The sequence below is a fragment of the Coregonus clupeaformis genome, chromosome 6 (genome assembly GCF_020615455.1).
Source record: "Coregonus clupeaformis isolate EN_2021a chromosome 6, ASM2061545v1, whole genome shotgun sequence".
Classification (NCBI taxonomy): domain Eukaryota; kingdom Metazoa; phylum Chordata; class Actinopteri; order Salmoniformes; family Salmonidae; genus Coregonus; species Coregonus clupeaformis.
Genome location: NC_059197.1, coordinates 20,682,864 through 20,708,228, shown reverse-complemented (window position 1 = coordinate 20,708,228; position 25,365 = coordinate 20,682,864). Strand labels below are relative to the sequence as shown.

The following is a 25,365-nucleotide window of genomic DNA, read 5'->3' as shown; positions in this document are numbered from 1 at the left end:
TTATCCAGAGCGACTTAGTTAGTGAGTGCATACATTTATTTTTATTTTTATTTTTTCATACTGGCCCCCCGTGGGAATCGAACCCACAACCCTGCGTTGCAAACGCCATGCTCTACCAACTGAGTTACATCTCTGAGTATGCTTGTAGTCATTGTCCATTTGGAAGACCCATTTGCGACCAAGCTTTAACTTCCTGACTGATGTCTTGAGATGTTGCTTCAATATATCCACATAATTTTCCTTCCTCATGATGACATCTATTTTGTGAAGTGCACCAGGCCCTCCTGCAGCAAAGCACCCCCACAGCATGATGCTGCCACCTCCGTGCTTCACGATTGGGATGGTGTTCTTCGGCTTGCAAGCGTCCCCCTTTTTCCTCAAAACATAACGATGGTCATTATGGCCAAACATTTATATTTTTGTTTCATCAGACCAGAGGAAATGTCTCCAAAAAGTACGATCTTTGTCCCCATGTGCATTTGCAAACCGTAGCTTTTTTATGGCGGTTTTGGAGCAGTGGCTTCTTCCTTGCTTGAGCGTCCTTTCAGGTTATGTCGATATAGGTCTCGTTTTACTGTGGATATAGATACTTTTGTACCTGTTTCCTCCAGCATCTTCACAAGGTCCTTTGCTGTTGTTCTGGGATTGATTTGCACTTTTCGCACCAAAGTACGTTCATCTCTAGGAGACAGAACGCGTCTCTTTCCTGAGCGGTATGACGGTTGCGTGGTCCCATGGTGTTTATACTTGCATACTATTGTTTGTACAGATGAACGTGGTACCTTCAGGCGTTTGGAAATTGCTCCCAAGGATGAACCAGATGGGATGCCGTATTGCTGCAGAATGCTGTGGTAGCCATGCTGGTTAAGTGTGCCTTGAATTCTAAATAAATCACAGACAGTGTCACCAGCAAAGCACCCCCACACCATAACACCTCCTCCATGCTTTACGGTGGGAACTACACATGCGGAGATCATCCGTTCACCCACACCGCGTCTCACAAAGACACGGCGGTTGGAACCAAAAATCTCCAATATGGACTCCAGACCAAAGGACACATTTCCACCGGTCTAATGTCCATTGCTCGTGTTTCTTGGCCCAAGCAGGTCCCTTCTTCTTATTGGTGTCCTTTAGTATCAAATTACATTTTATTTGTCACATACGTGTTTAGCAGATGTTATTGCGAATGTAGCGAAATGCTTGTGCTTCTAGCTCTGACAGTGCAGTAATATCTAACAATTTCACAACATATACCCAATACACACAAATCTAGTAAGGAATGGAATTTAAGAATATATACATGTATGGACAAGCAATGACCGAGCGGCATGGACTAAGATACATTAGAATATTATAGAATAGAATACAGTACATGTACAGTATATGAGATGAGTAGTGCAAGATATGTAAACATAATTAAAGTGACTAGTGATTTCAATAGGCAGCAGCAGCCTCTAATGTGCTAGTGATGGCTATTTAACAGTCTGATGGCCTTGAGATAGAAGCTGTTTTTCATTCTCTCTGTCCCAGCTTTGATGCACCCGTACTGACCTCGCCTTCTGGATGATAGTGGGGTGAACAGGCAGTGGCTCGGGTGGTTGATGTCCTTGTGGATCTTTTTGGCCTTCCTGTGACATCGGGTGCTGTAAGTGTCTTGGAAGGGGGGTAGTTTGCCCCCGGTAATGCGTTCGGCAGACTGCACCACCCTCTGGAGAGCCCTGCGGTTGCGGGCGGTGCAGTTGCCATACCAGGCGGTGATACAGCCCAACAGGAGGCTCTCAATTGTGCATCTGTAAACGTTTGTGAGGGTTTTAGGTGCCAATCCAAATTTCTTCAGCCTCCTGAGGTTGAAGAGGCTCTGTTGCGCCTTCTTCTCCACACTGTCTGCGTGGATGGACCATTTCAGTTTGTCAGTGTTGTGTACGCCAAGGAACTTTAAGCTTTCCACCTTCTCCACTGCGGTCTTGTCGATGTGGATAGGAAGGTGCACCCTCTGCTGTTTCCTGAAGTCCACGATCATCTCCTTCGTTTTGTTGACGTTGAGTGAGAGGTTATTTACCTGGCACCACACTCCCAGAGCCCTCACCTCCTCCGTGTAGGCAGTCTCGTCATTGTTGGTAATCAAGCCTACTACTGTTTTGTCGTCTGCAAACTTCATGATTGAGTTGGAGGCGTGCTTGGCCACGCAGTCATGGGTGAACAGGGAGTACAGGAGGGGGCTGAGCACGCACCCTTGTGGGGCCCCAGTGTTGGATCAGCAAAGTAGAGATGTTGTTTCCTACCTTCACCACCTGGAGGCAGCCCATCAGGAAGTCCAGGACCCAGTTGCACAGGGCGGGGTTCAGACCCAGGGCCTCGAGCTTAATGATGAGCTTGGAGGGTACTATGGTGTTGAATGCTGAGCTATAGTCAATGAACAGCATTCTTACATAGGTATTCCTCTTGTCCAGATGGTATAGGGCAGTGTGATGGCGATTGCATCGTCTGTGGATCTATTGGGGCGGTAAGCAAATTCAAGTGGGTCTAGGGTGACAGGTAAGGTAGAGGTGATATGATCCTTAACCAGCCTCTCAAAGCACTTCATGATGACAGAGGTGAGTGCTACGGGGCGATAGTCATTTAGTTCAGTTACCTTTGCTTTCTTGGGTACAGGAACCATGGTGGCCATCTTGAAGCATGTGGGAACAGCAGAATGGGAAAGGGAGAGATTGAATATGTCCGTAAACACACCAGCCAGCTGTTCTGCGCATGCTCTGAGGACACGGCTAGGGATGCCGTCTGGGCCGGCAGCCTTGCGCGGGTTGACATACTTAAATGTCTTACTCACGTCGGCCACGGAGAAGGAGAGGCCACAGTCATTGGTAGTAGGCCTCGTCGGTGGCACTGTGTTATCCTCAAAGCGGGCGAAGAAGGTGTTTAGCTTGTCTGGAAGCGAGACGTCGGTGTCGGCGACGTGGCTGGTTTTTCTTTTGTAGTCCGTGATTGTCTGTAGGCCCTGCCACATACGTCTCGTGTCTGAGCCATTGATTGAATTGCGACTCCACTTTGTCTCTATACTGATGTTTTGCCAGTTTAATTGCCTTGCGGAGTGAGTAGCTACAATGTTTGTATTCTGCCATATTCCCAGTCACCTTGCCGTGGTTAAATGCGGTGGTTCGCGCTTTCATCTATCCACAGTTTCTGGTTAGGGTAGGTTTTAATAGTCACAGTTGGCACAACACACCTATATTCTTCCTGATAAACTCAGTCACCGTATTCGTCGATGTTCTTCTCGGAGGCTACCCGAAACATATCCCAGTCCGCGTGATCAAAACAGTCTTGAAATATGGATTCCGATTGGTCAGACCAGCGTCGAATAGTCCTTCCTGTTTGAGTTTATGCCTATAGGAAGGTAGGAGCTAAATGGAGTCGTGGTTAGGTTTGCCGAAAGAATGGCGGGGGAGGGCCTTATAACCATCCCGGAAGTTTAAATAGCAATGGTTGAGGATTTTAGCAGCGCGAGTACAACAGTCGATATGTTGATAGAACTTCGGCAGCCTAGTCCTCAAATTTGCTTTGTTAAAATCCCCGGCTACAATAAATGCAGCCTCAGGATATGTGGTTTCCAGTTTGCGTAAAGTCTAGTGAAGTTCTTTGAGGGCCGTCGTGGTATCAGCTTGAGGGGGGATATACACGGCCATGTCTATAACCAAATAAAATTATCTTGGGAGATAATACGGTCGGCATGAGTCGTTAATCATGAAACACACACCTCCGCCCTTCTGCTTCCCGGAGAAATAATTATTCCTGTCTGCGCAATGAACTGAGAACCCATCTGGCTGGACCGATTTCGACAGAATATCCCCAGAGAGCCATGTTTCCGTGAAACAAAGTATGTTACAGGCCTTGATGTCTCTCTGGAAAGAAATCCTTGCCCAGAGCTCGTTGAGCTTGTTAATCAGAGACTGAACATTAGCGAGTAGTATACTTGGAAGCGGTGGGTGGTGTGCGCGCCTCCTAAGTCCAACCAGCAGGCCGCTCCGAGTGCCTCTCCTCCGCCGGCGATGTTTTGGGTCAGCCGCTGGAATCCGTTCAATTGCCCTGGGGAGAGCAAACAAAGGATCTGCTTCGGGAAAGTCGTATTCCTGGTGAGTTACCGCCGCGCTGATATCCAATAGTTTTTCCCAGCTGTATGTAATGATACAAAACACTTTCTGAGCTAATAATGTAAAAAATAATACATTTAAAAAAAAGAAATACCGCAAAGTTTCCTAAGAGCTAGTCGCGAGGCTGCCATCCTTGTCTGCAACAGGTTTCAACGGTTTCTTTGCAACAATTCAACCATGAAGGCCTGATTCATACAGTCCCCTCTGAACAGTTGATGTTGAGATGTGTCTGTTACTTGAACTCTGTGAAGCATTTATTTGGGCTGCAATCTCTGAGGCTGATAACTCTAATGAACTTATCCTCCACAGCAGAGGTAACTCTGGGTCTTCCATTCCTGTGGCGGTCCACATGAGAGCCAGTTTCATCATAGCGCTTGATGGTTTTTGTGACTGCACTTGAAGAAACTTTCAAAGTCCTTGACATTTTCTGTATTGACTGATCTTCATGTCTTAAAGTAATGATGGACTGTCGTTTCTCTTTGCTTATTTGAGCTGTTCTTGCCATAATATCGACTTGGTCTTTCACCAAATTGGGCTATCTCCTGTATACCCCCCCTACCTTGTCACAACACAACGGATTGGCTCAAACTAATTATATTTGTTGCATCTTTAGATCTCCCCTCTTTCTACATTTCTAACAGATATTTCCATCTCTGTCCATGAAACCGCTGTGTTTTCCCACAAATTGCATTTTGGAACATTTGCACGTAGGCCTACTGCCATGTGCACAATGCTGCACTCATAATGTGAAGAAATAATTATTTATCAACACTTTAAGCTAAAAATTCTGATCTGTTCCATCAGCCTTATTAGTTGATACAGGGTATACCTCCACTACACTACTTTGATACGCATCGTGAGGATTAAAAAGTGAGTATGCGCAATGCCCACCAAAAAAAGTGGGTATACGGTGTATACCTGCGTATACCCTCCACTACACCACTGATTACCGCTACCTACTGTACTGGAGCACCCCCACCTCCCGACTGTGTAGCGGAGTCCTAGCTTAAAAATGCACCAATAGAACTATAAAGAGTGTTCCAGCAGATGCAAGAATGCCCACGTGCAGGGAGGCCCAAATTGTGGGCCGCAATTGCACCCTTCTCAAACCTGCTGATTTAAAGGTCCTGTAGGTAGATTGTATTTTCAACCAGTAACTATCAGGAAATAACACTGATCAAATTCTTTCACACTTTTACAGTGTTAGTTTCTTCAGCTGTTGTACAATATGATACAAAACAAAGGAAAACAGAATTATGACTGCACTGAGCCTTTAATGGAATGCACTTTATCAATGATAATTTTGTAATAAAACTCCATATAATAGACCATATCATGCACATTACACATTTTAAGCAAATACAGAAATATGAGCAAATAATATTCCAATACAAAATATGACAGTCCAAAATGTTTTGTTGACAAGGACACTTTAATATCAATCATATTCACAGAGAGAGAGAAGCTACATATAGAATATAACACCTCTCTTGACATTTTCATTCAGTCTTTTGGCGCAAACTTTTACAAACCAGTCGTTCTTCAAAAGTATTCCTCTTCCATTCATCCAAACAGTGTAGTAATCCATTTTAACCAACTATATTTCCACCATGGATGTTTCTTTCTGTGAAAATCCATGCATGTTAGGCTACCTTTACTCTGTTGAAATTCCCATTTGAAAATAATGTAGCAAGTCTTCTTCCAATTTGGCACAGAGGCACTTTAAAGTCAGGGCAAAAGTCTTTAGAATTGTCTTATCTAATAAGCATAGGTCCAGTCTCTTTGGTCTTGGTATTGCTCTCTCTGACAGTGCCTACTTCTGATAGCAGATCCCACCTACTCCTCAACAGGTACAACACCATACTATACATCACCAGAAAAAGGTGACCTACCTCCATTAATAAATCCAGGTGGCAGCAAAACACTGCCATGTAGTACAGACAGCCTCCACCAGGGAGTGCTAGTGCAGTCTTCTGGTCAGCCTAGATTCCTCATCCAGTTCAGCATTGATAATTACGGCGAGGGGTAGAAGAAATCCAAGGTCATCATCTCTGGTCCAGACAGCTGTCTCTGAGGTCCAGGGAGAGCCACTCCAGCTTCCCCCGGAGCAGCCTGCCGTACAGCTGCAACACCTGGGTCAGACTCCGGCTCTGCTGGCTGGGACAACCTGGGTCTGGGTCTGTCAAGTCACCCTGTGGACCAACAGACACACAGTCAAGTGTTTGTGAGGGGGGAGAGAGAGGGCTGACAATAATTAAAGTGTGCGTGCATGTGTGTGCGTCTCACCGTGATGTCCAGGTTGGTGACTATGTGCAGGTAGTTTGTGATTCCATGCTCCAGTCTCTCCAGCAAAGATGACTGACAGCTGAGTTTGGTCTGTGTCCTCACTCTCCCCACACCGTCCAACAACACCCCCAGAGCCCCTCTCACTTCAGCACGCTTCTGCTGTAACTAGGTACACACACACAATCGATTTGCAACTTTTATGTGTTATAGAGCATTATAGATGTAAGTGTTATAGAGAGAAATGCTTACAGATTTGTGATCCCAGGATGCCTTTAGAATCCTGACACAGGGTAGCTGAAGGAAGGAGGGGAGTTGGTCTGAACCACTACAGCCAACCTGGATGGATCAAAGATACACTGAACAAAAATATAAACGCAACATGTAAAGTGTTGGTCCCATGTTTCATGAGCTGAAGTAAAAGATACCAGAAATCTTCCATACTCACAAAAAGCTTATTTCTCTCAAATTTTGTGCACAAATTTGAGTGAGCATTTCTCCTTTGCCAAGATAATCCACCCACCTGACAGGTGTGGCATATCAATAAGCTGAATAAACAGCATGATCATTACGCAGGTGCACCTTGTGCTGGGGACAATAAAAGGCCACTGTAAAATGTGCAGTTTTGTCACACAACACAATGCCACAGATGTCTCAAGTTTTGAGGGAGCATGCAATTGGCATGCTGACTGCAAGAATGTCCACCAGAGCTATTGCCAGATAATGTAATGTTAATTTCTCTACCATAAGCCACCTCCAACGTTTTTTGTCAGTACGTCCAACCGGTCTCACAACCGCAGACCATGTGCATGGTGTCGTGTGGGTGAGTGGTTTGCTGATGTCAACGTTGTGAATGGAGTGCCCCATAGTGATGGTGGGGTTATGGTATGGGCAGGCATAAGCTACGGACAATGAACACAATTGCATTTTATCAGTGGCAATTTGAATGCACAAAAATACTGTGATGAGATCCTGAGGCCCATTGTGAGGCCCATTTTTTTAAAGGTACAGGAGCTGTGACCAACGGATGCATATCTGTATTCCCAGTCAAGTGAAATCCATAGATAAGGACCTAATGAATTTATTTCAATTGACTGATTTCCCCATATGAACTGTACCTCAGTAAAATCTTTGAAATTGTTGTTGCGTTTATATTTTTGTTCAGTGTACATAAAACCAAATAAGATAGGCACAATGTGTGGATTTCTGTGTGATTGCCAAGTCTCTGTCTCTCACCATGGCAACCTCCAGGTCCTTCATGTTGTTCATGTTTCTCCTGGCGTGTGCGTCGCACACAAAGTCGATTGGTCTCGTCTGGACGTTGGGTACCTCAGAAGAAACCACGCACAACAGCAGGAGCAGAAGTCCTAAAGGAGTGAAGAGCAGAGATTACTTCGGCTCTGGGATTACAATGGTGAATGTGTCCCACACTACAATCAAGATGGCCTCTGTTCCTAGACTAGTTCAGTGTCTCTAAAAGAGGTAGGTTTGACCACATTTACACAATCTGTTTCCACCTAATGTCTTTCTTACACAGGCTATTTTTTGGAGACTCCTTCAACACAGGATCCAGGGCAAGTGTTATCTCACACTGTATCTTGACAAAAAAGGCATAGTTTTGTCATTACTCTCCATAGATTACCCAACACTCTTCTGGTGACCTGAACGGACGTTCCTTGCTTCAACATGTTCTCCAAAATAATAAAAAGAATGCCAAGTTCCATTATCTGATATCCCTGTGGCCAAACAAAAGACCATACCAGGGATATTTTCTTCTATATAAAAAAACAAAGTGTATAATTCTGTTGGGCAAGTCTAAACATGATATTTCTATGTATGATCTTAAAAGGATAGGCCCATAACACAAACTCGGACAAACACAATTACAGTGCATTCGGGAAGTAATCAGACCCCTTGACTTTTTCCCACATTTTGTTACATTACAGCCTTATTTTAAAATTGATTAAATTGTTTTTTTTTTCCTCAATCTACACACAACACCCCATAATAAAAAAGTGAAAACTGATTTTTAGGAATGTAAAACATTTATTAAAATAAAAAAACAGAAATACCTTCTTAACATAAGTATTCAGACCCTTTGCTATGAGACTCGGAATTGAGCTCAGGTGCATCCTGTTTCCATTGATCATCCTTGAGATGTTTCTACAACTTGATTGGAGTCCACCTACAGTGGGGGAAAAAGTATTTAGTCAGCCACCAATTGTGCAAGTTCTCCCACTTAAAAAGATGAGAGAGGCCTGTAATTTTCATCATAGGTACACGTCAACTATGACAGACAAATTGAGAAAAAATAATCTAGAAAATCACTGTAGGATTTTTTATGAATTTATTTGCAAATTATGGTGGAAAATAAGTATTTGGTCAATAACAAAAGTTACTCAATACTTTGTTATATACCCTTTGTTGGCAATGACACAGGTCAAACGTTTTCTGTAAGTCTTCACAAGGTTTTCACACACTGTTGCTGGTATTTTGACCCATTCCTCCATGCAGATCTCCTCTAGAGCAGTGATGTTTTGGGGCTGTCGCTGTGCAACACGGACTTTCAACTCCCTCCAAAGATTTTCTATGGGGTTGAGATCTGGAGACTGGCTAGGCCACTCCAGGACCTTGAAATGCTTCTTACGAAGCCACTCCTTCGTCCACGTTTCATCTTCAATGCCCTTGCTGATGGAAGGAGGTTTTCACTCAAAATCTCACGATACATGGCCCCATTCATTCTTTCCTTTACACGGATCAGTCGTCCTGGTCCCTTTGCAGAAAAACAGCCCCAAAGCATGATGTTTCCACCCCCATGCTTCACAGTAGGTATGGTGTTCTTTGGATGCAACTCAGCATTCTTTTTCCTCCAAACACGACGAGTTGAGTTTTTACCAAAAAGTTATATTTTGGTTTCATCTGACCATATGACATTCTCCCAATCCTCTTCTGGATCATCCAAATGCACTCTAGCAATCTTCAGACGGGCCTGGACATGTACTGGCTTAAGCAGGGGGACACGTCTGGCACTGCAGGATTTGAGTCCCTGGCGGCGTAGTGTGTTACTGATGGTATGCTTTGTTACTTTGGTCCCAGCTCTCTGCAGGTCATTCACTAGGTCCCCCCTTGTGGTTCTGGGATTTTTGCTCACCGTTCTTGTGATCATTTTGACCCCACGGGGTGAGATCTTGCGTGGAGCCCCAGATCGAGGGAGATTATCAGTGGTCTTGTATGTCTTCCATTTCCTAATAATTGCTCCCACAGTTGATTTCTTCAAACCAAGCTGCTTACCTATTGTAGATTCAGTCTTCCCAGCCTGGTGCAGGTCTACAATTTTGTTTCTGGTGTCCTTTGACAGCTCTTTGGTCTTGGCCATAGTGGAGTTTGGAGTGTGACCGTTTGAGGTTGTGGACAGGTGTCTTTTATACTGATAACAAGTTCAAACAGGTGCCATTAATACAGGTAACGAGTGGAGGACAGAGGAGCCTCTTAAAGAAGAAGTTACAGGTCTGTGAGAGCCAGAAATCTTGCTTGTTTGTAGGTGACCAAATACTTATTTTCCACCATAATTTGCAAATAAATTCATTAAAAAATCCTACAATGTGATTTTCTGGATTTTTTTTCCTCAATTTGTCTGTCATAGTTGACGTGTACCTATGATTAAAATTACAGGCCTCTCTCATCTTTTTAAGTGGGAGAACTTGCACAATTGGTGGCTGACTAAATACTTTTTTCCCCCACTGTATGGTAAATTCAATTGATTGGACATGATTTGGAAAGGCACACACCTGTCTATATAAGGTCCCACAGTTGACAGTGCATGTCAGAGCAAAAACCAAGCCATGAGGTCGAAGGAATTGTCCGTAGAGCTCCGAGACAGGATTGTGTCGAGGCACAGATCTGGGGAAGGGTACCAAAACATTTCTGCAGCATTGAAGGTCCCCAAGAACACAGTGGCCTCCATCAATCTTAAATGGAAGAAGTTTGGAACCACCAAGACCGCCAAACCATCAAACTGAGCAATCGGGGGAGAAGGGCCTTGGTCAGAGAAGTGACCAAGAACCCGATGGTCACTCTGAATGAGCTCCAGCTCCTCTGTGGAGATGGGAGAACCTTCCAGAAGGACAACCATCTCTACAGCACCACCAATCAGGCCTTTATGGTAGAGTGGCCAGACGGAAGCCACTCCTCAGTAAAAGGCACATGACAGCCCGCTTGGAGTTTGCCAAAAGGCACCTAAAGGACTCTCAGACCATGGGAAACAAGATTCTCTGGTCTGATGAAACCAAGATTGAACTATTTTGCCTGAATGCCAGACGTCACGTCTGGAGGAAACCTGGCACCATCCTTACGGTGAAGTATGGTGGTGGCAGCATCATGCTGTTCGGATGTTTTTCAGCGGCAGGGACTGGGAAACTAGTCAGAATCGAGGGAAAGATGAATCGGTTTGCACAAACAAAAGAGCATCAATCAGATACCTAAAATAGGTATTGTGGTACATTTTAAAAGATACACTATATTTGCAAAAGCATGCAGACACAACTTCAAATTAGTGGATTCGGCTATTTCAGCGACACCCGTTGCTGACAGGTGTTAAAATTGAGCACATAGCCATGCAATCTCCATAGACAAACATTGACAGTAGAATGGCCTGTACTGAAGAGCTCAGTGACTTTCAATGTGGCACCGTCATAGGATGCCACCTATCCAACAAGTCAGTTCTTCCAATTACTGCCCTGCGAGAGCTGCCCCAATCAACTGTAAGTGCTGTTATTGTGAAGTGGAAACGTATAGGAACAACAAAGGCTCAGCCGCGAAGTGGTAGGCCACACAAGCTCACAAAATGGGGCCGCCGAGTGCTGAAGCGCACAGCGCATAAAAATTGTCTGGTTGCAACACTCACTACCGAGTTCCAAAGTGCCTCTGGAAGCAACGTCAGCACAAGAACTGTTCATCGGGAGCTTCATGAAATGGGTTTCCATGGCCGAGTAGCTGCACACAAGCCTAAGATCACCATGCGCAATGCCAAACGTCGGCTGGAATGGTGTAAAGTTCGCCGCCATTGGACTCTGGAGCAGTGGAAACGCATTCTCTGTTGTGATAAATCACGCTTCACCATCTGGCAGTCCGACGGACGAATCTGGGTTTGACATTTAGATTTACATTTAAGTAATTTAGCAGACGCTCTTATCCAGAGCGACTTACAAATTGGTGCATTCAACTTAGGATAGCCAGTCGGACAACCACCACTGGGGGAGGGGGGTGTAGAAGGATTACTGTTAGACTATTCCAGGTATCCCTTAAAGAGGTATGGTTTCAAGTGTCCCCGGAAGTTGGTCAGTGACTCCGCTGTCCTGGCATCGTGGGGGAGCTTGTTCCACCATTGGGGTGCCAGAGCAGCAAATAGCTTTGACTGGGCTGAGCGGGAACTGTGCTTCCGTAGAGGTAGGGGGGCTAGCAGGCCAGAGGTGGATGAATGTAGTGCCCTCGTTTGGGTGTAGGGTCTGATCAGCGCCTGAAGGTAAGGAGGTGCCGTTCCCCTCACAGCTCTGTAGGCAAGCACCATGGTTTTGTAGTAGATGCGAGCTTCAACTGGAAGCCAGTGGAGTGTGCGGAGGAGCGGGGTGACATGAGAGAATTTGGGAAGGTTGAACACCAGACGGGCTGCAGCACTCTGGATAAGTTGTAGGGGTTTAATGGCACAGGCAGGGAGCCCAGCCAACAGCGAGTTGGAGTAATCCAGACGGGAGATGACAAGTGCCTGGATTAGGACCTGTGCCGCTTTCTGTGTAAGGTAGGGTCGTACTCTGTGAAAGTTGTAGAGCATGAACCTACAGGATCGGGTCACCGCTTTGATGTTAGCGGAGAACGACAGGGTGTTGTCCAGGGTCACGCCAAGGTTCTTTGCACTCTGGGAGGAGGACACAATGGAGTTGTCAACCGTGATGGCGAGATCATGGAGCGTGTAGTCCTTCCCCGGGAGGAAGAGCAGCTCCGTCTTGCCAAGGTTCAGCTTGAGATGGTGATCCGACATCCACACTGAAATGTCTGCCAGACATGCAGAGATGCGATTCGCCACCTTATCAGAAGGGGGAAAGGAGAAAATAAATGGTGTCGTCTGCGTAGCAATGATAGGAGAGACCATGTGAGGATATGACAGAGCCAAGTGACTTGGTGTATAGAGAGAATAGGAGAGGGCCTAGAACTGAGCCCTGGGGGACACCAGTGGTGAGAGCACGTGGTGCGGAGACAGATTCTCGCCACGCCACCTGGTAGGAGCGACCTGTAAGGTAGGACGCAATCCAAGAGTGAGCAGTGCCGGAGATGCCCAACTCGGAGAGGGTGGAGAGGAGGATCTGATGGTTCACAGTATCAAAGGCAGCAGAGAAGTCTAGAAGGATAAGTTAGCTTTAGCAGTGCGGAGAGCCTCCGTGACACAGAGAAGAGCAGTCTCAGTTGAATGACCAGTCTTGAAACCTGACTGGTTTGGATCAAGAAGGTAATTCTGAGAGAGATAGCAGGAGAGTTGCACACTCAGGAGTTTTGGAGAGAAAAGAAAGAAGGGATACTGGTCTGTAGTTGTTGACATCGGGATCGAATGTAGGGACATAGCCAGCGGTAAAGGATGAGTTGATGAGCGAGGTGAGGTAAGGGAGAAGGTCTCCGGAAATGGTTTGGAGAAGAGAGGAGGGGATAGGGTCAAGCGGGCAGGTTGTTGGGCGGCCAGCCATCACAAGTCGCAAGATTTCATCTGGAGAGAGGGGAGAAAGAAGTCAAAGCATAGGGTAGGCCAGTGAGATTAGTAGAAGAACAGCATCTAGTAAAGATGAGGTCAAGCGTATTGCCTGCCTTGTGAGTAGGGGGGGACGATGACAGGGTGAGGTCAAAAGAGGAAAGGAGTGGAAAGAAGGAGGCAGAGAGAAATTAGTCAAAGGCAGACGTAGGGAGGTTAAAGTCACCCAGAACTGTGAGGGGTGAGCCATCCTCCGGAAAGGAACTTATCAAGGTGTCAAGCTCATTGATGAACTCTCCAAGGGAACCTGGAGGGCGATAAATGATAAGGATGTTAAGCTTGAATGGGCTAGTGACTGTGACAGCATGGAATTCAAATGAGGAGATAGACAGATGGGTCAGGGGGAAAAGATAGAATGTCTACTTGGGAGAGATGAGGATTCCTGTGCCACCGCCGCGCTGACCAGATGCTCTCGGGGTATGCGAGAACACATGATTAGACGAGGAAAGAGCAGTAGGAGTAGCAGTGTTTTCTGTGGTAATCCATGTTTCCGTCAGCGCCAAGAAGTCGAGGGACTGGAGGGTAGCATAGGCTGAGATGAACTCTGCCTTGTTGGCCGCAGAACGGCAGTTCCAGAGGCTGCCAGAGACCTGGAACTCCACGTGGGTTGTGCGCGCAGGGACCACCAGGTTAGAGTGGCAGCAGCCACATGGTGTGAAGCGTTTGTATGGCCTGTGCAGAGAGGAGAGAACAGGGATAGACAGACACATAGTTGACAGGCTACAGAAAAGGCTACAATAATGCAAAAGATATCGGAATAAAATTAACTAAACATCTGGGGAAGCGAGAGAGCAGGGCCTCCCTCACTTACCTTTCACGGAAACACTCAAATATAACTCTCCCAACTTCCACTTTAGAAATTATAATTGTTGTAAACTACAGCGGTTCAATGTTTCTAGGAATAGACTAACTTAGTTTATTCAGCTAGCTTTGACGGATGCCAGGAGAAAGCTACCTGCCCCAATGCATAGTGCCAACTGTAAAGTTTGGTGGAGGAGGAATAATGGTCTGGGGCTGTTTTTCATGGTTCGGGCTAGGCCCCTTAGTTCCAGTGAAGGGAAATCTTAACGCTACAGCATACAATGACATTCTAGACAATTCTGTGCTTCCAACTTTGTGGCAACAGTTTGGGGAAGGCACTTTCCTTTTTCAGCATGACAATGCCCCCATGCACAAAGCGAGGTCCATACAGAAATGGTTTGTCGAGATCGTGTGGAAGAACTTGACTGGCCTGCACAGAGCCCTGACCTCAACCCCATCGAACACCTTTGGGATGAATTGGAATGCCTACTGTGAGCCAGGCCTAATCGCCCAACATCAGTGCCTGACCTCACTAATGCTCTTGTGGCTGAATGGAACCAAGTCCCCGCAGCAATGTTCCAGCATCTAGTGGAAAGCCTTCCCAGAAGAGTTGAGGCTGTTATAGCAGCAAAGGGGGGACCAACTCCATATTAATGCCCATGGAGATGTTCGACAAGCAGGTGTCCACATACTTTAGGTCATGTAGTGTTTTCCAACAACATCTTAACGAAATGCATGTCAATGAATAATGCACACAATTCCCCTTTGTATGTCACATGTTATGATAGTGTGTCACATTGCCAGAAAAGGTCAAATTATCACCATGCATAAATCTATACTTATTCTCCTAAAATATAATCACTTGAGGGGTCTAATAAACCAAGTTTATAACTGATCTCTTCAACAAAACATGTATAATTCACATTGCATGTGTATTCGTATAGTATGATGATAGGCATGCTGCAAAGCGCATTTGGATACCCACTGCTTAAAGCCATAACCCGCTCCTCTGCGCATGACGCCCTTCAATAGCGGACTTTTCTTCCATGGTGCTCGTCCCCGTGTTCCATTTAATCCAGGAGGGACCTATGTGCGGAAATGTTTGTGATCCCTGAAATGTAGCAATCCGTAAATGCCCATGCCCATAAAACGTATAATATCCAGTGAGCGAGTGACGATAGCCTAGCCTAACTTTTCATTAATATTTTAAAAACGGAAGAAAGTTGGAAAAAATGAACGACCAAATTAATGAAATCCAACTCGTATGCGTTTTAGGCAACCGCAAAAAATGTGGACTGAACGTCATATTTACTTTACCCTGCCGTTAATGTTTGACAGCTGGCCATCCTCGTGTCAACGGTGCACACATAAACGGAACAATTGATCGTGTCCTCCTGAGAACTCGCCCAAAAGCGGTATGAAACGAGATAAATGCACGGGAAAACAAATCTGAATAGAACAAGACAAACCGGTATGTTGTTTTTTTTTGCTCAAAGAAAAAAGAAGAGAAAATAATATGATTATCGTTTGACCATCTCTTATTTCCTACATTGTGTCATTATCCCTGTGAGTAGGCCTAGGCAACCTCCATTTCCTTTCATGAGTCAATAGATAATCTAATCCCTAGAATATTGATAATGTATCTGGATGTATAGAGGCTATTGCATAATCTACCACACCGGATTTTGCTTACTAAGAAATGGCCTTTGGACATTGTGCATACTGCATGCGGGTTTGGTGAACACTGAGCACTCTCATTCCCCCCACTCCAACTCCTGCCACACAGACTGTGAATTATGCTGATATCAAGATTAGACTAAAAAGCAGTGCTTGGTGGTTAGAGTGAAAGTCACTAGGAATAGTTCAGTGGCGAGATAAGCCCCCCTATCTCTCTACCCAGCCTCAGCAGTCCTCCTATATAGATAAAAAGACCACTGCAGATTTGTCTTAAATCAGCATCTCTACATGTATGACTTCCATTCCAGTGTCTGTTGAATTCCAACACAGGCACACCACATTCTACTGAATTAGGTACTGATTAGGTGATCATATGAACCAAATCTTATTTAACAAGGAAAAGTATAAAAATCCACTGCTGTGGTCATCACTATCCTCTTGCAATAGGACCAGCTGGATGGCAAAAACAGTGCTAATAGTACCTCAAAAGTAATATTAATCAAAAAATCACTATTGACCATGCCAAAAGAGTTGAAAAGGAAAGTTATGAGTGAGGAAAAGAAGGGTTCAATTCTGGCTTTACTGGCAGAGTGATACTGTGAGCGTCAGGTTGCTTCCATCCTTAAAATGTCAAAGACGGCGGTTCATAAGAACAAGGTCAAGCAGCAGACATTGGGGACAACAAGACAGGCAGAGAGCGAAAACGACTCTCTACTGACCGGGATGACCGCCAACTCATTCGAATGTCACTCAACAACCGTAGGATGACATCAAGTGACCTACAAAAAGAATGGCAAACGGCAGCTGGGGTGAAGTGCACGGCGAGGACGGTTCGAAACAGGCTCCTAGGGGCAGGGCTGAAGTTGTGCAAAGCTAGAAAAAAAAACTTCATCAATGAGAAGCAAAGAAGAGCCAGGCTGAGGTTTGCAAAAGACCATAAGGATTGGACCGTAGAGGACTGGAGTAAGGTCATCTTCTCTGATGAGTCCAATTTTCAGCTTTGCCCAACACCTGGTCGTCTAATGGTTAGACGGAGTCCTGGAGAGGCCTACAAGCCACAGTGTCTTACACCCACTGTGAAATTTGGTGGAGGATCGGTGATGATCTGGGGGTGCTTCAGCAAGGCTGGAATCGGGCAGATTTGTCTTTGTGAAGGACGCATTAATCAAGCCACGTACAAGGTTGTCCTGGAAGAAAACTTGCTTCCTTTTGCTCTGACATTGTTCCCCAACTCTGAGGATTGTTTTTTTCCAGCAGGACAATGCACCATGCCACACAGCCAGGTCAATCAAGGTGTGGATGGAGGACCACCAGATCAAGACCCTGTCATGGCCAGCCCAATCTCCAGACCTGAAGCCCATTGAAAACTTCTGGAATGTGATCAAGAGGAAGATGGATGGTCACAAGCCATCAAACAAAGCCGAGCTGCTTGAATTTTTAGCCAGGAGTGGCATAAAGTCACCCAACATCAATGTGAAAGACTGGAGGAGAGCATGCCAAGACACATGAAAGCTGTGATTGAAAATCAGGGTTATTCCACCAAATATTGATTTCTGAACTCTTCCTAAGTTAAAACATTAGTATTGTGTTGTTTAAAAATTAACATGAACTTATTTTCTTTGCATTATTCGAGGTCTGACAACACTGCATCTTTTTTGTTATTTTGACCAGTTGTCATTTTCTGCAAATAAATGCTCTAAATGACAATATTTTTATTTGGAATCTGGGGGAAATGTTGTCAGTAGTTTATAGAATAAAACAAACAAAAATGTTATTTTTACCCAAACGCATACCTATAAATAGTAAAACCAGAGAAACTGATCATTTTGCAGTGGTCTCTTATTTTTTTCCGCAGCTGTGTGTTATATATATATATATATATATATATATATATATATATATATATATGCCATTTAGCAGACACTTTTATCCAAACGCGTGCATAAATTTTTACGTACGGGTGGTCCTAGGAATCAAACCCACTATCCTGGCATTGCAAGCTCCATTCTCCACCAACTGAGCTCCCTCTTTATCCATCCTCCAGTCTATCCTCCTCCTACCCCTCCTCTGTCCTGCACCCTTTCACCCCAGAAGCCAACTTTGAGCTGACCCCGACCTGGCCCTGGTGTTGTGGAGTGGCCCGGTGAAGAATGGCCCCACCAGCCCATATGGAGACAAACAGAAAGTGTAACCACGGTGATGGAGCTGTGGCAGATCTTTATATTCACATCATTCATCATCATAAAAACCCTTTCAGATAATCCATGTAGTACAGGAGGAGACACAGAGAGAGGGGAAGAGAAAGGAAAAGGTTTGCATGACAAATTAGTGTCTGAGTGTCTGTGTGTGACCATTACATTCATCACTAGTGTGTGTGTGTGTGTTCAGTGGGCCGGCTTTACTGGCGTCTTTACAGAAGGCCATAACCATGGTAACGCCAAGCAGTGTCTAATAAAAGGCTGCTTTCCTCTGTCTGTCACTCTCTCTTTCTCCTATCTGCCTTTCTGTCACTCTCTCTTTTTCTCTGTTTCACTTCCTTTCTCTTCCTCTGTCTGTCTTGCCAACCTACGTAGCACAGCATGCTCAACATCAGCAAAGGGAGATAGATAGAACAGCAAAAGCGAGGCAGGAGAAAAGGACAGGAATCTGTCTAGCGCTAACATCTCACCTGCCATCGAGTGGAGCCCTCTCTGAATGCAGCCTGCTGTGTCATCCATCATCCATCTGTGTGGGGGACATCTTTGATATGTTAAAGAAGAGGATCTTTGATTTACCCGAGTTGGATATCTTTGTGACCTGTTGAGGAAAAATCTATTTGAAATCTGCTAGAAAAGGATGTCTTCGTACAGTGGGGGATCTCTCCTCATTGTGTATTTCTAAGGAGAATACGAGAGCGTGTGTCCTTTGTGTTGGCCAAGGCTCTCGGATTAATGGTTAATAGGATACTGTGGCTGCACGTTACATTGCATCAACCCATAGAAAAGACTTGATGCAGGGATGGCCCCCTCACTATTGAATTGTCGACAGTACATGTTGACTGTAGAGACAGGTTGACTATGCTGACCTTTGTTTTGGCAAAGACTAAAAAAGAATAGAATGACAAGGGTGATAGGATGATATTGAGCTATAAATGCATTAAACTCAACTCTTCATCTGTCAATAATGCGAAGGACACCACCCCGTCTTGACGGAACATAACAAAAGAACGATGGTGAGGAGGAGGAACCTGTAGCCGTGTTTTTGACGTTGCCCTTCTCCTACCATGCTCCCATACCCTGTGTGGGCACTGTGTAGGGGGTGGAGAGGGGGCAGGGTGAGTGATGTGTACGAAGTGAGGAAGATTAAGGGGTGTTCCATGCTTCCCGTGGTGGCACCCGTTCTGACCACCACCACTCTACCAGTCCACCTGTATGTGTCGTTCTGTGCCCTTGCTGTTGCCACCCTGTGGAGCTGCCACGCTGGGAGTGGGCTTCTGCCACCTGCTGCCCGCCCCCCGACCCCACCCTGACCCCTGGGTGGACAGCCAGTAGAGCTGGGGAACAGGCGGAAGGAGGGACAAAGGCCTTCTCACAGGTAACAAAGCTTGTTATTTTCTTTTCAGGTAGGATAGGTAGACTTATATCATTTTTTTTCTTTAGACAAGTGAGAGGCACACAAGTCTTATGGATGCACAATCTTCTCCCATTGTCCTATTCAATCTTAGGACGGATACAGGTCACACCCTCCAAGTGGCCCAATGACTTAACCCTCCCTAACACACCTTCCCATTCCTTCCCACCCCACCCCCACTACTCCCACCTGCAGGGGAATCCATTGGGCAGGGACACAGGGGATGTCACGGACCAGAGCACTGCTGCATATGGTGAGTGAAATGGTACCTTGGAAGCAGTGGAGTCTGCTGAGGGGAGACGGCGCATAATAATGGGTGGAACAGAGCAAATGGAATGACATCAAACGCATAGAAACCATGTGTTTGATGTATTTGCTATCATTCCACCAATTCCGCTCCAGCTATTACCACGAGCCCGTCCTCCCCAATTAAAGTGCCACCAACCGCCTGTGCTTGGCAGTTAGTCTAGGGTAGACACATTCTGCGAGCTCCAGGTTTAAACTGGGAGACATGCCAGGCAGTTGTTGTTGTTGTTACTCTGTTTCTTCACAGTGTTGGGTTTCTGGTTCCTCTGAATACTGACAGGCCTCATGGGTAAGTGATACTGGCAGGCTTACTTCCCTACATGCCCTAGGGCTTTAAAGGCTACCAACTGTTTTGTGTCTGTTTTAACTGTCTCTTTTCTCTCTGTGTACCCATGGATGCAGGCTCACCACTGGAGGGTGCTATAGACCTACAAGAGGAAGAGATGGAACAGTCTGTCTCAGGTCAGTGAGTCCAATACAAGACTCTGTATTGATATACTGTGTAGAACAGTCGAGGCTGCTGAAGGGAGGATGGCTCATAATAATGGATGGAATGGAGTATTATGGAAATCAGGTTTCACCTTCTCTTTTGTCTTCATCTCTCCTTTCCCAGGTCTGACGTTCACCCTGGACCCCTCTGCTGCTGCTCTATCCCTCCATCTCTCTCCTCCTGTGCCCTTCCACGGACCAAGCCCTCCGCCACTACCCTCTTGTCACCGTAGCAACAGGGTCAGGGGGTCAGTATCCCAGGAGTCTGCCCCCAAGTCCCTCCCTCAGGTGTGTAGTCCTGTGTAGCTCAATTGGTAGAGCATGGCGTTTGCAACACCAGGGTTGTGGGTTCAATTCCCACGGGGGGCCAGTATGAAAATGTATGCACTCACTGTAAGTCGCTCTGGATAAGAGCGTCTGCTAAAATGACTACATTATTATTATTTTTTATGTGTGTGGGGACGTGGTCATCGTCAGTGGTCAGTTCTACTGGGAGGTGGATGTCTGCAACAGCACCCTCTACCGGATAGGTGAGGATATGCACCCTACTCCACCTGGCCATGAGTTACTACCAAGTACAAATCACAGCTTTGATAATAATACTCTTAGCCTCTGGCATGCTGATATATTCCTACTGACAGACATAAATATGAATTTCCATGGGCTACATGTCTTACACATAATCATGTGGCGGTTGTAGCCTACAAATACATACAGGCAGTCTTGTGCAAATGCTCCCGCACACACTTAATATTGTCCCTAGTGCATACAGGACACAGGCTGTCTGTCCTACATAAAGTTCATTCACATCCTTTAACTCTGCTCTGTGGTGCCACCCAGTGGTGAACACGATGTCAGCAGGGATTTCCCAGCGCTGAACCACTAACAATTTAATTGTTTCTTTAACAATTTCATTTTGGCTTTCAAGGCATATTGACATCTGCTCTCTGTAAACAACAGAAAGCTCTAATAATTTGGCCCAGCAACAAACCATAAACAATCTGTTGATTTGCATCAAATATGACAGAAATGTGCAGCTTCATCATTAACTGTAGAGAGTCAGCCAAATACGTATTAGTGGTTGTTGACCATGATGACTGGCACTGTCGACCGAGCTGTACTTAGGGAATAGGGATACTTAGCAAAGCAATATGGGATGGGAACAGCATTGATATTTCACATATTATTGCTCACTCGTGCCAATCCCACATGAAAAAATATTACAGTTTACTATAGAATACTACAGTACTTACTATAGAATTCTGTAGTATACCTTGATCATGTGTAGTACTTACTATAGAATGGTGTAGTATAGTGTAGAATACTATAATAAATACTACAGTATACTACAGACCACAAACATTACAGTAAATACTACAGTAATCTTTGCAAAAACACTGCAGTCTGCAAAAACACTACAGTAAATACTAAAGTAATGTCTGCAAAAACATTACAGTCTGCAAAAACACCACAGTAATTACTATAGTATATACTACAGTATTTAATTTGCATATACCCTGCCCATTCCCCTCCCCCATATCCCAATTTGTGCCATCCATAAGTGAGAAACAAGTATAGCCCATATATTGTGTTCCCTACATAGAAAAGAGCAGAAGGGGTCTTCCTGGGGCTTACATATAACTACTTTTTTGTTTTTTAAGTACAGTGGCGGCCATGCACTGCCACTGCTAAATGCATATAGGGGAAACACTGTGGGTGCCAGTCTTCCTGCTCCAATCAACATGTTTTAGTCAGGCCAAACGAGGCAACAACTATGTAGTTTTGTTGAGTGCAGAAAAAGTCAGGCATAAAGACTACCCTGTTTCATGATGACATTGCAACGTTTATTGGCACGATATTTGAAGACATAATTTCCCATGATGTCTGAATTGTGACACAGAAAGCAACCACCTTTCCTATTTTCCATACAGGAGTGAGCTCATTGGACGATGCTCGCGGCTGAAGGCTGGAAAGGCGGGCTTGTCCTTCTCCACTGTGTACGATAGCCGTCGGGAGCCCCTACGTGCCGTGCCCCCCCAGATCAAGACCCTAGGGCTGTTCCTCAACATGGGTGGAGGGGCGCTGAGCTTCCACAACCCTCTGACCAAGGAGCACCTGGCCACCCTGCCCACTCGCTTCAGCAATGCTGGGGTGCGTCCTGCTCTGGGGCTGGGCCAGGGCAGGCTGAGGCTCCGCTGTGGCCTACCCCCTCTGCCCCACGTCTTCCTCAGCCAAGCGTCCGCCTATAGAGGGCCTTCTGGAGCTGGTTGGGGTCGCTGGCATAGATACGTGCCCTTCCAGTCTGTCGGTCATCCAGAAATTTGAGGAGCTGGCGGTGCCAGGTTCTGACTCAGGGCTGGTGTCCAGTTTTGGGTCATCCTGATCCACTCTGGCCTCTCTCACCGAACCAGGCCCAGGCTTCAGATTCAGCCTCAGCCCAGGAGCAGCTTGCCATCCTGGGCAAGAGGGGAAGGAGGCTGGGGCAGAGTGACATGTGGAAGACAGAGTATAGCACCTTGTACAATGATGGGCCTCTACCCTGCTGGTGATAGGAGCAAACTACTACCACGTCACGCTGTCACATAGTCACATTGCAAATAGGTTGTTATAAGGTTGGTCATGAGACTGTGTGACAAATTTGTGATAAACTTGTGAGATGGAAGGGCCATTCTTCTGCTATATGATGGGAGAAAACTGAATAACGCACACACAAACCCTTTGGGATGAGTTTGATGTTTGGATGACCATTTCCATGGCTAATTTCCCATCTCTGAGGAACTCTCTGTGACTTTCTCATCAGTGTGACTGTGACCCAGTAATTGACTTTCTCCCCAGGACACTGGGCTTCCTCTCAGCTACAGAACCCCTGGAGGTTTGGGGCTGGGCCAGCGCTGTCTGTGGGGGGGTTATGAGGAGGAGGATGTCTCACTGGGAGTCCCACACTCTGGTGTGGGGGTTGACGGTAGGACAGTAGGGTTGAGACCGGTGGTGGTGGTGTGTGTGTGTGTGTGTGTGTGTGTGTGTGTGTGAGGATGTGAAGCGTGGGAGTCAGTGGCGGTGACACTACCAGTGTTGACTCAGGGTCACAAAGACAGGTGGTAATGTACGTTTATCCCGCAAACCCTGTGTGTGTGTGTGTGTGTGTGTACGTACGCACGCAAGGGTTGTGTGTGTGTGTGTGTGTGTGTGTGTGTGTGTGTGTGTGTGTGTGTGTGTGTGTGTACGTACGCACGCAAGGGTTGGGCCCAGAAGACCTCTGATGACCACAGGACCCCAATGACTTCAAAAGACAGCCAGGGAAAGAGAGAATGAGAAATATGGAGGGAAGGAGGAGGCCTTTATAGAAATCTAGCAGGTGGACAGATGGTTGGAGCCGGAATAAGGCAGTCAGAAATGTTAGGTTGTTTGTCCATTGATTGCGATATTCAATCAATAATAAAAATAATAATAATATGCCATTTAGCAGACGCTTTTATCCAAAGCGACTTACAGTCATGCGTGCATACATTTTTGTGTATGGGTGGTCCCGGGGATCGAACCCACTACCTTGGCATTACAAGCGCCGTGCTCTACCAGCTGAGCTACAGAGGACCACAATCCTACTGCAACATTATTTGTCTGATCATCTGAACCAGGAAATAGTATTAAAGAGGGATTTCCCACTGCCCCATCTTGTCTCATTTACATTACATTTACATTACATTTACGTCATTTAGCAGACGCTCTTATCCAGAGCGACTTACATATTTTTTTATACTGGCCCCCTGTGGGAATCGAACCCACAACCCTGGCGTTGCAAACGCCATGCTCTATCAACTGAGCTACATCCCTGCCGGCCATTCCCTCCCCTACCCTGGACGACGCTGGGCCAATTGTGCGCCGCCCATGAGTCTCCCGGTCGCGGCCGGCTGCGACAGAGCCTGGATTCGAACCAGGATCTCTAGTGACACAGTTAGCACTGCGATGCAGTGCCTTAGACCACTGCGCCACTCAGGAGACAGTCTCTCCATGATCTCTCTGTTTTCTCTTTTTCTGCTGTTTGCATGTTCTGGAAAGGACACTCCAATCATTTGGTCAGACCACCCAGGTTGTAAATCAGTTGTAAATCACATTGTAAAAAAAAATCCACCCAATTAAAACAACCATCAATCACAGGCATCACGGGAGGAGCCTTTTGTACCTGTGGAGAGGAGAAAACAAAATGTCCACCGAATAGTCGTTAGATTGGGCCAATAATAACATTCATTGACGTGCTACTTGCCACGCATCTCTAGGGAACATAATTACGCACAAAAGACTGCGTCAATATCAGTGGAATAATTCGGAAGAGACCGTTGGTCTGGTGAGTCAAATGCGCTGTTACACTGTCGCTCCCCTAAACACTAATCTTGATGACTGTGTTGATGTTTAATGGTCGAGGTATTTAGCGCAGGAATAAAAATGTGTGTACTGCGGCCAGTTATCACTGGGTCCTAGACTCTTGAGAATTATCAACTTTCCAAAGCCGCTTAAAATAAAGTGTGGAAGTAATTTCACTCTTATAAACAAAATTAGAAGGGGATGATGAAGAATTCAAAGGCGCTCAGTAATGGGGTTTCTGTGGGGGGGGCAGATCTGCCTGGTGTTTGCTTATCGAGGGGGGAGCAGATCTGTAAGCAACACGGGAACAGCTGTAGAGAAGAACAGCCCCACATAGACCCTGAACGTTACATACAGTACTGTAGGTGTCAGTGGGGTATTATTATGTAGGCGCCAAAGTGTAGGCCGAGTAGTATAACGGACACAATGATCTGGTAACATTAGAGAATCAAGCCTAGGCCTAAGCTACTGTATAATATCAGCTATAGCCTATACAGTAGGCTGCTACAGTGGAGACTTGGAGTGACGCAATTGTACAAGTCTGCAGTGAGAGATATCACAGTTGAATCCGAGGTGTCAAGGACAAGTGGTGTTGTGGCTCCTCCTCACCTTACCACGTTTCCAGGCCAACTGTGTTTGGAGATGGCTTCTGGTCGCTAATTGCATGTAGGGCGATAATTAGACTCACACACTCTCCATCTAGGGAACCCTCGGAAATGGATTGTGAGAAAAAGACAACCAAGAGTACAAATTCAATTCGCACCCCTGTCCGCTTTCATTTCGCCGTTTCGGCAGTGTCTGCAAATTGATTCCGAGCGTTCCTACATGAATAAACATGAATTCTAACCAGCCTGCCATTTAAAATTTGAGTGGGTATTCTCTACTTTCTATTGCTAGGAGTAA

General features: G+C 45.8%; 2 protein-coding genes across 6 annotated transcripts; one reads left to right on the top strand and one right to left on the bottom strand.

Annotated features, from left to right (window-relative positions):
• Nucleotides 1-5,432: 5,432 nt before the first annotated feature.
• Nucleotides 5,433-16,033, bottom strand: LOC121568332 (thrombopoietin-like). Of its 2 annotated transcripts, none has more exons than XM_041878885.2 (5): nucleotides 15,008-16,033; nucleotides 7,665-7,795; nucleotides 6,681-6,767; nucleotides 6,432-6,596; nucleotides 5,433-6,337 (listed from the first exon to the last, which is right to left on the bottom strand). In XM_041878885.2, the coding sequence occupies exons 1-5, from the start codon at nucleotides 15,018-15,020 to the stop codon at nucleotides 6,191-6,193; spliced, it is 543 nt and encodes a 180-aa protein (XP_041734819.2). In that variant the 5' UTR covers nucleotides 15,021-16,033; the 3' UTR covers nucleotides 5,433-6,190. The 2 variants fall into 2 exon arrangements, with proteins under 2 accessions (XP_041734819.2, XP_041734820.2); XM_041878886.2 differs by having other exon boundaries at nucleotides 6,432-6,590.
• A 1,595-nt stretch (nucleotides 16,034-17,628) lies between these two features.
• On the top strand, nucleotides 17,629-23,768 carry LOC121567721. Of its 4 annotated transcripts, none has more exons than XM_045218961.1 (7): nucleotides 17,629-19,272; nucleotides 19,504-19,561; nucleotides 19,895-19,903; nucleotides 20,017-20,076; nucleotides 20,228-20,391; nucleotides 20,581-20,633; nucleotides 22,035-23,768. In XM_045218961.1, exons 3-7 carry the CDS (start codon nucleotides 19,900-19,902, stop codon nucleotides 22,426-22,428), a joined length of 675 nt encoding a protein of 224 aa, XP_045074896.1. In that variant the 5' UTR covers nucleotides 17,629-19,272; nucleotides 19,504-19,561; nucleotides 19,895-19,899; the 3' UTR covers nucleotides 22,429-23,768. The 4 variants fall into 4 exon arrangements, with proteins under 4 accessions (XP_045074896.1, XP_045074893.1, XP_045074887.1 ...); XM_045218958.1 differs by having other exon boundaries at nucleotides 19,862-19,903; XM_045218952.1 differs by having other exon boundaries at nucleotides 19,403-19,903.
• Nucleotides 23,769-25,365: the final 1,597 nt, after the last annotated feature.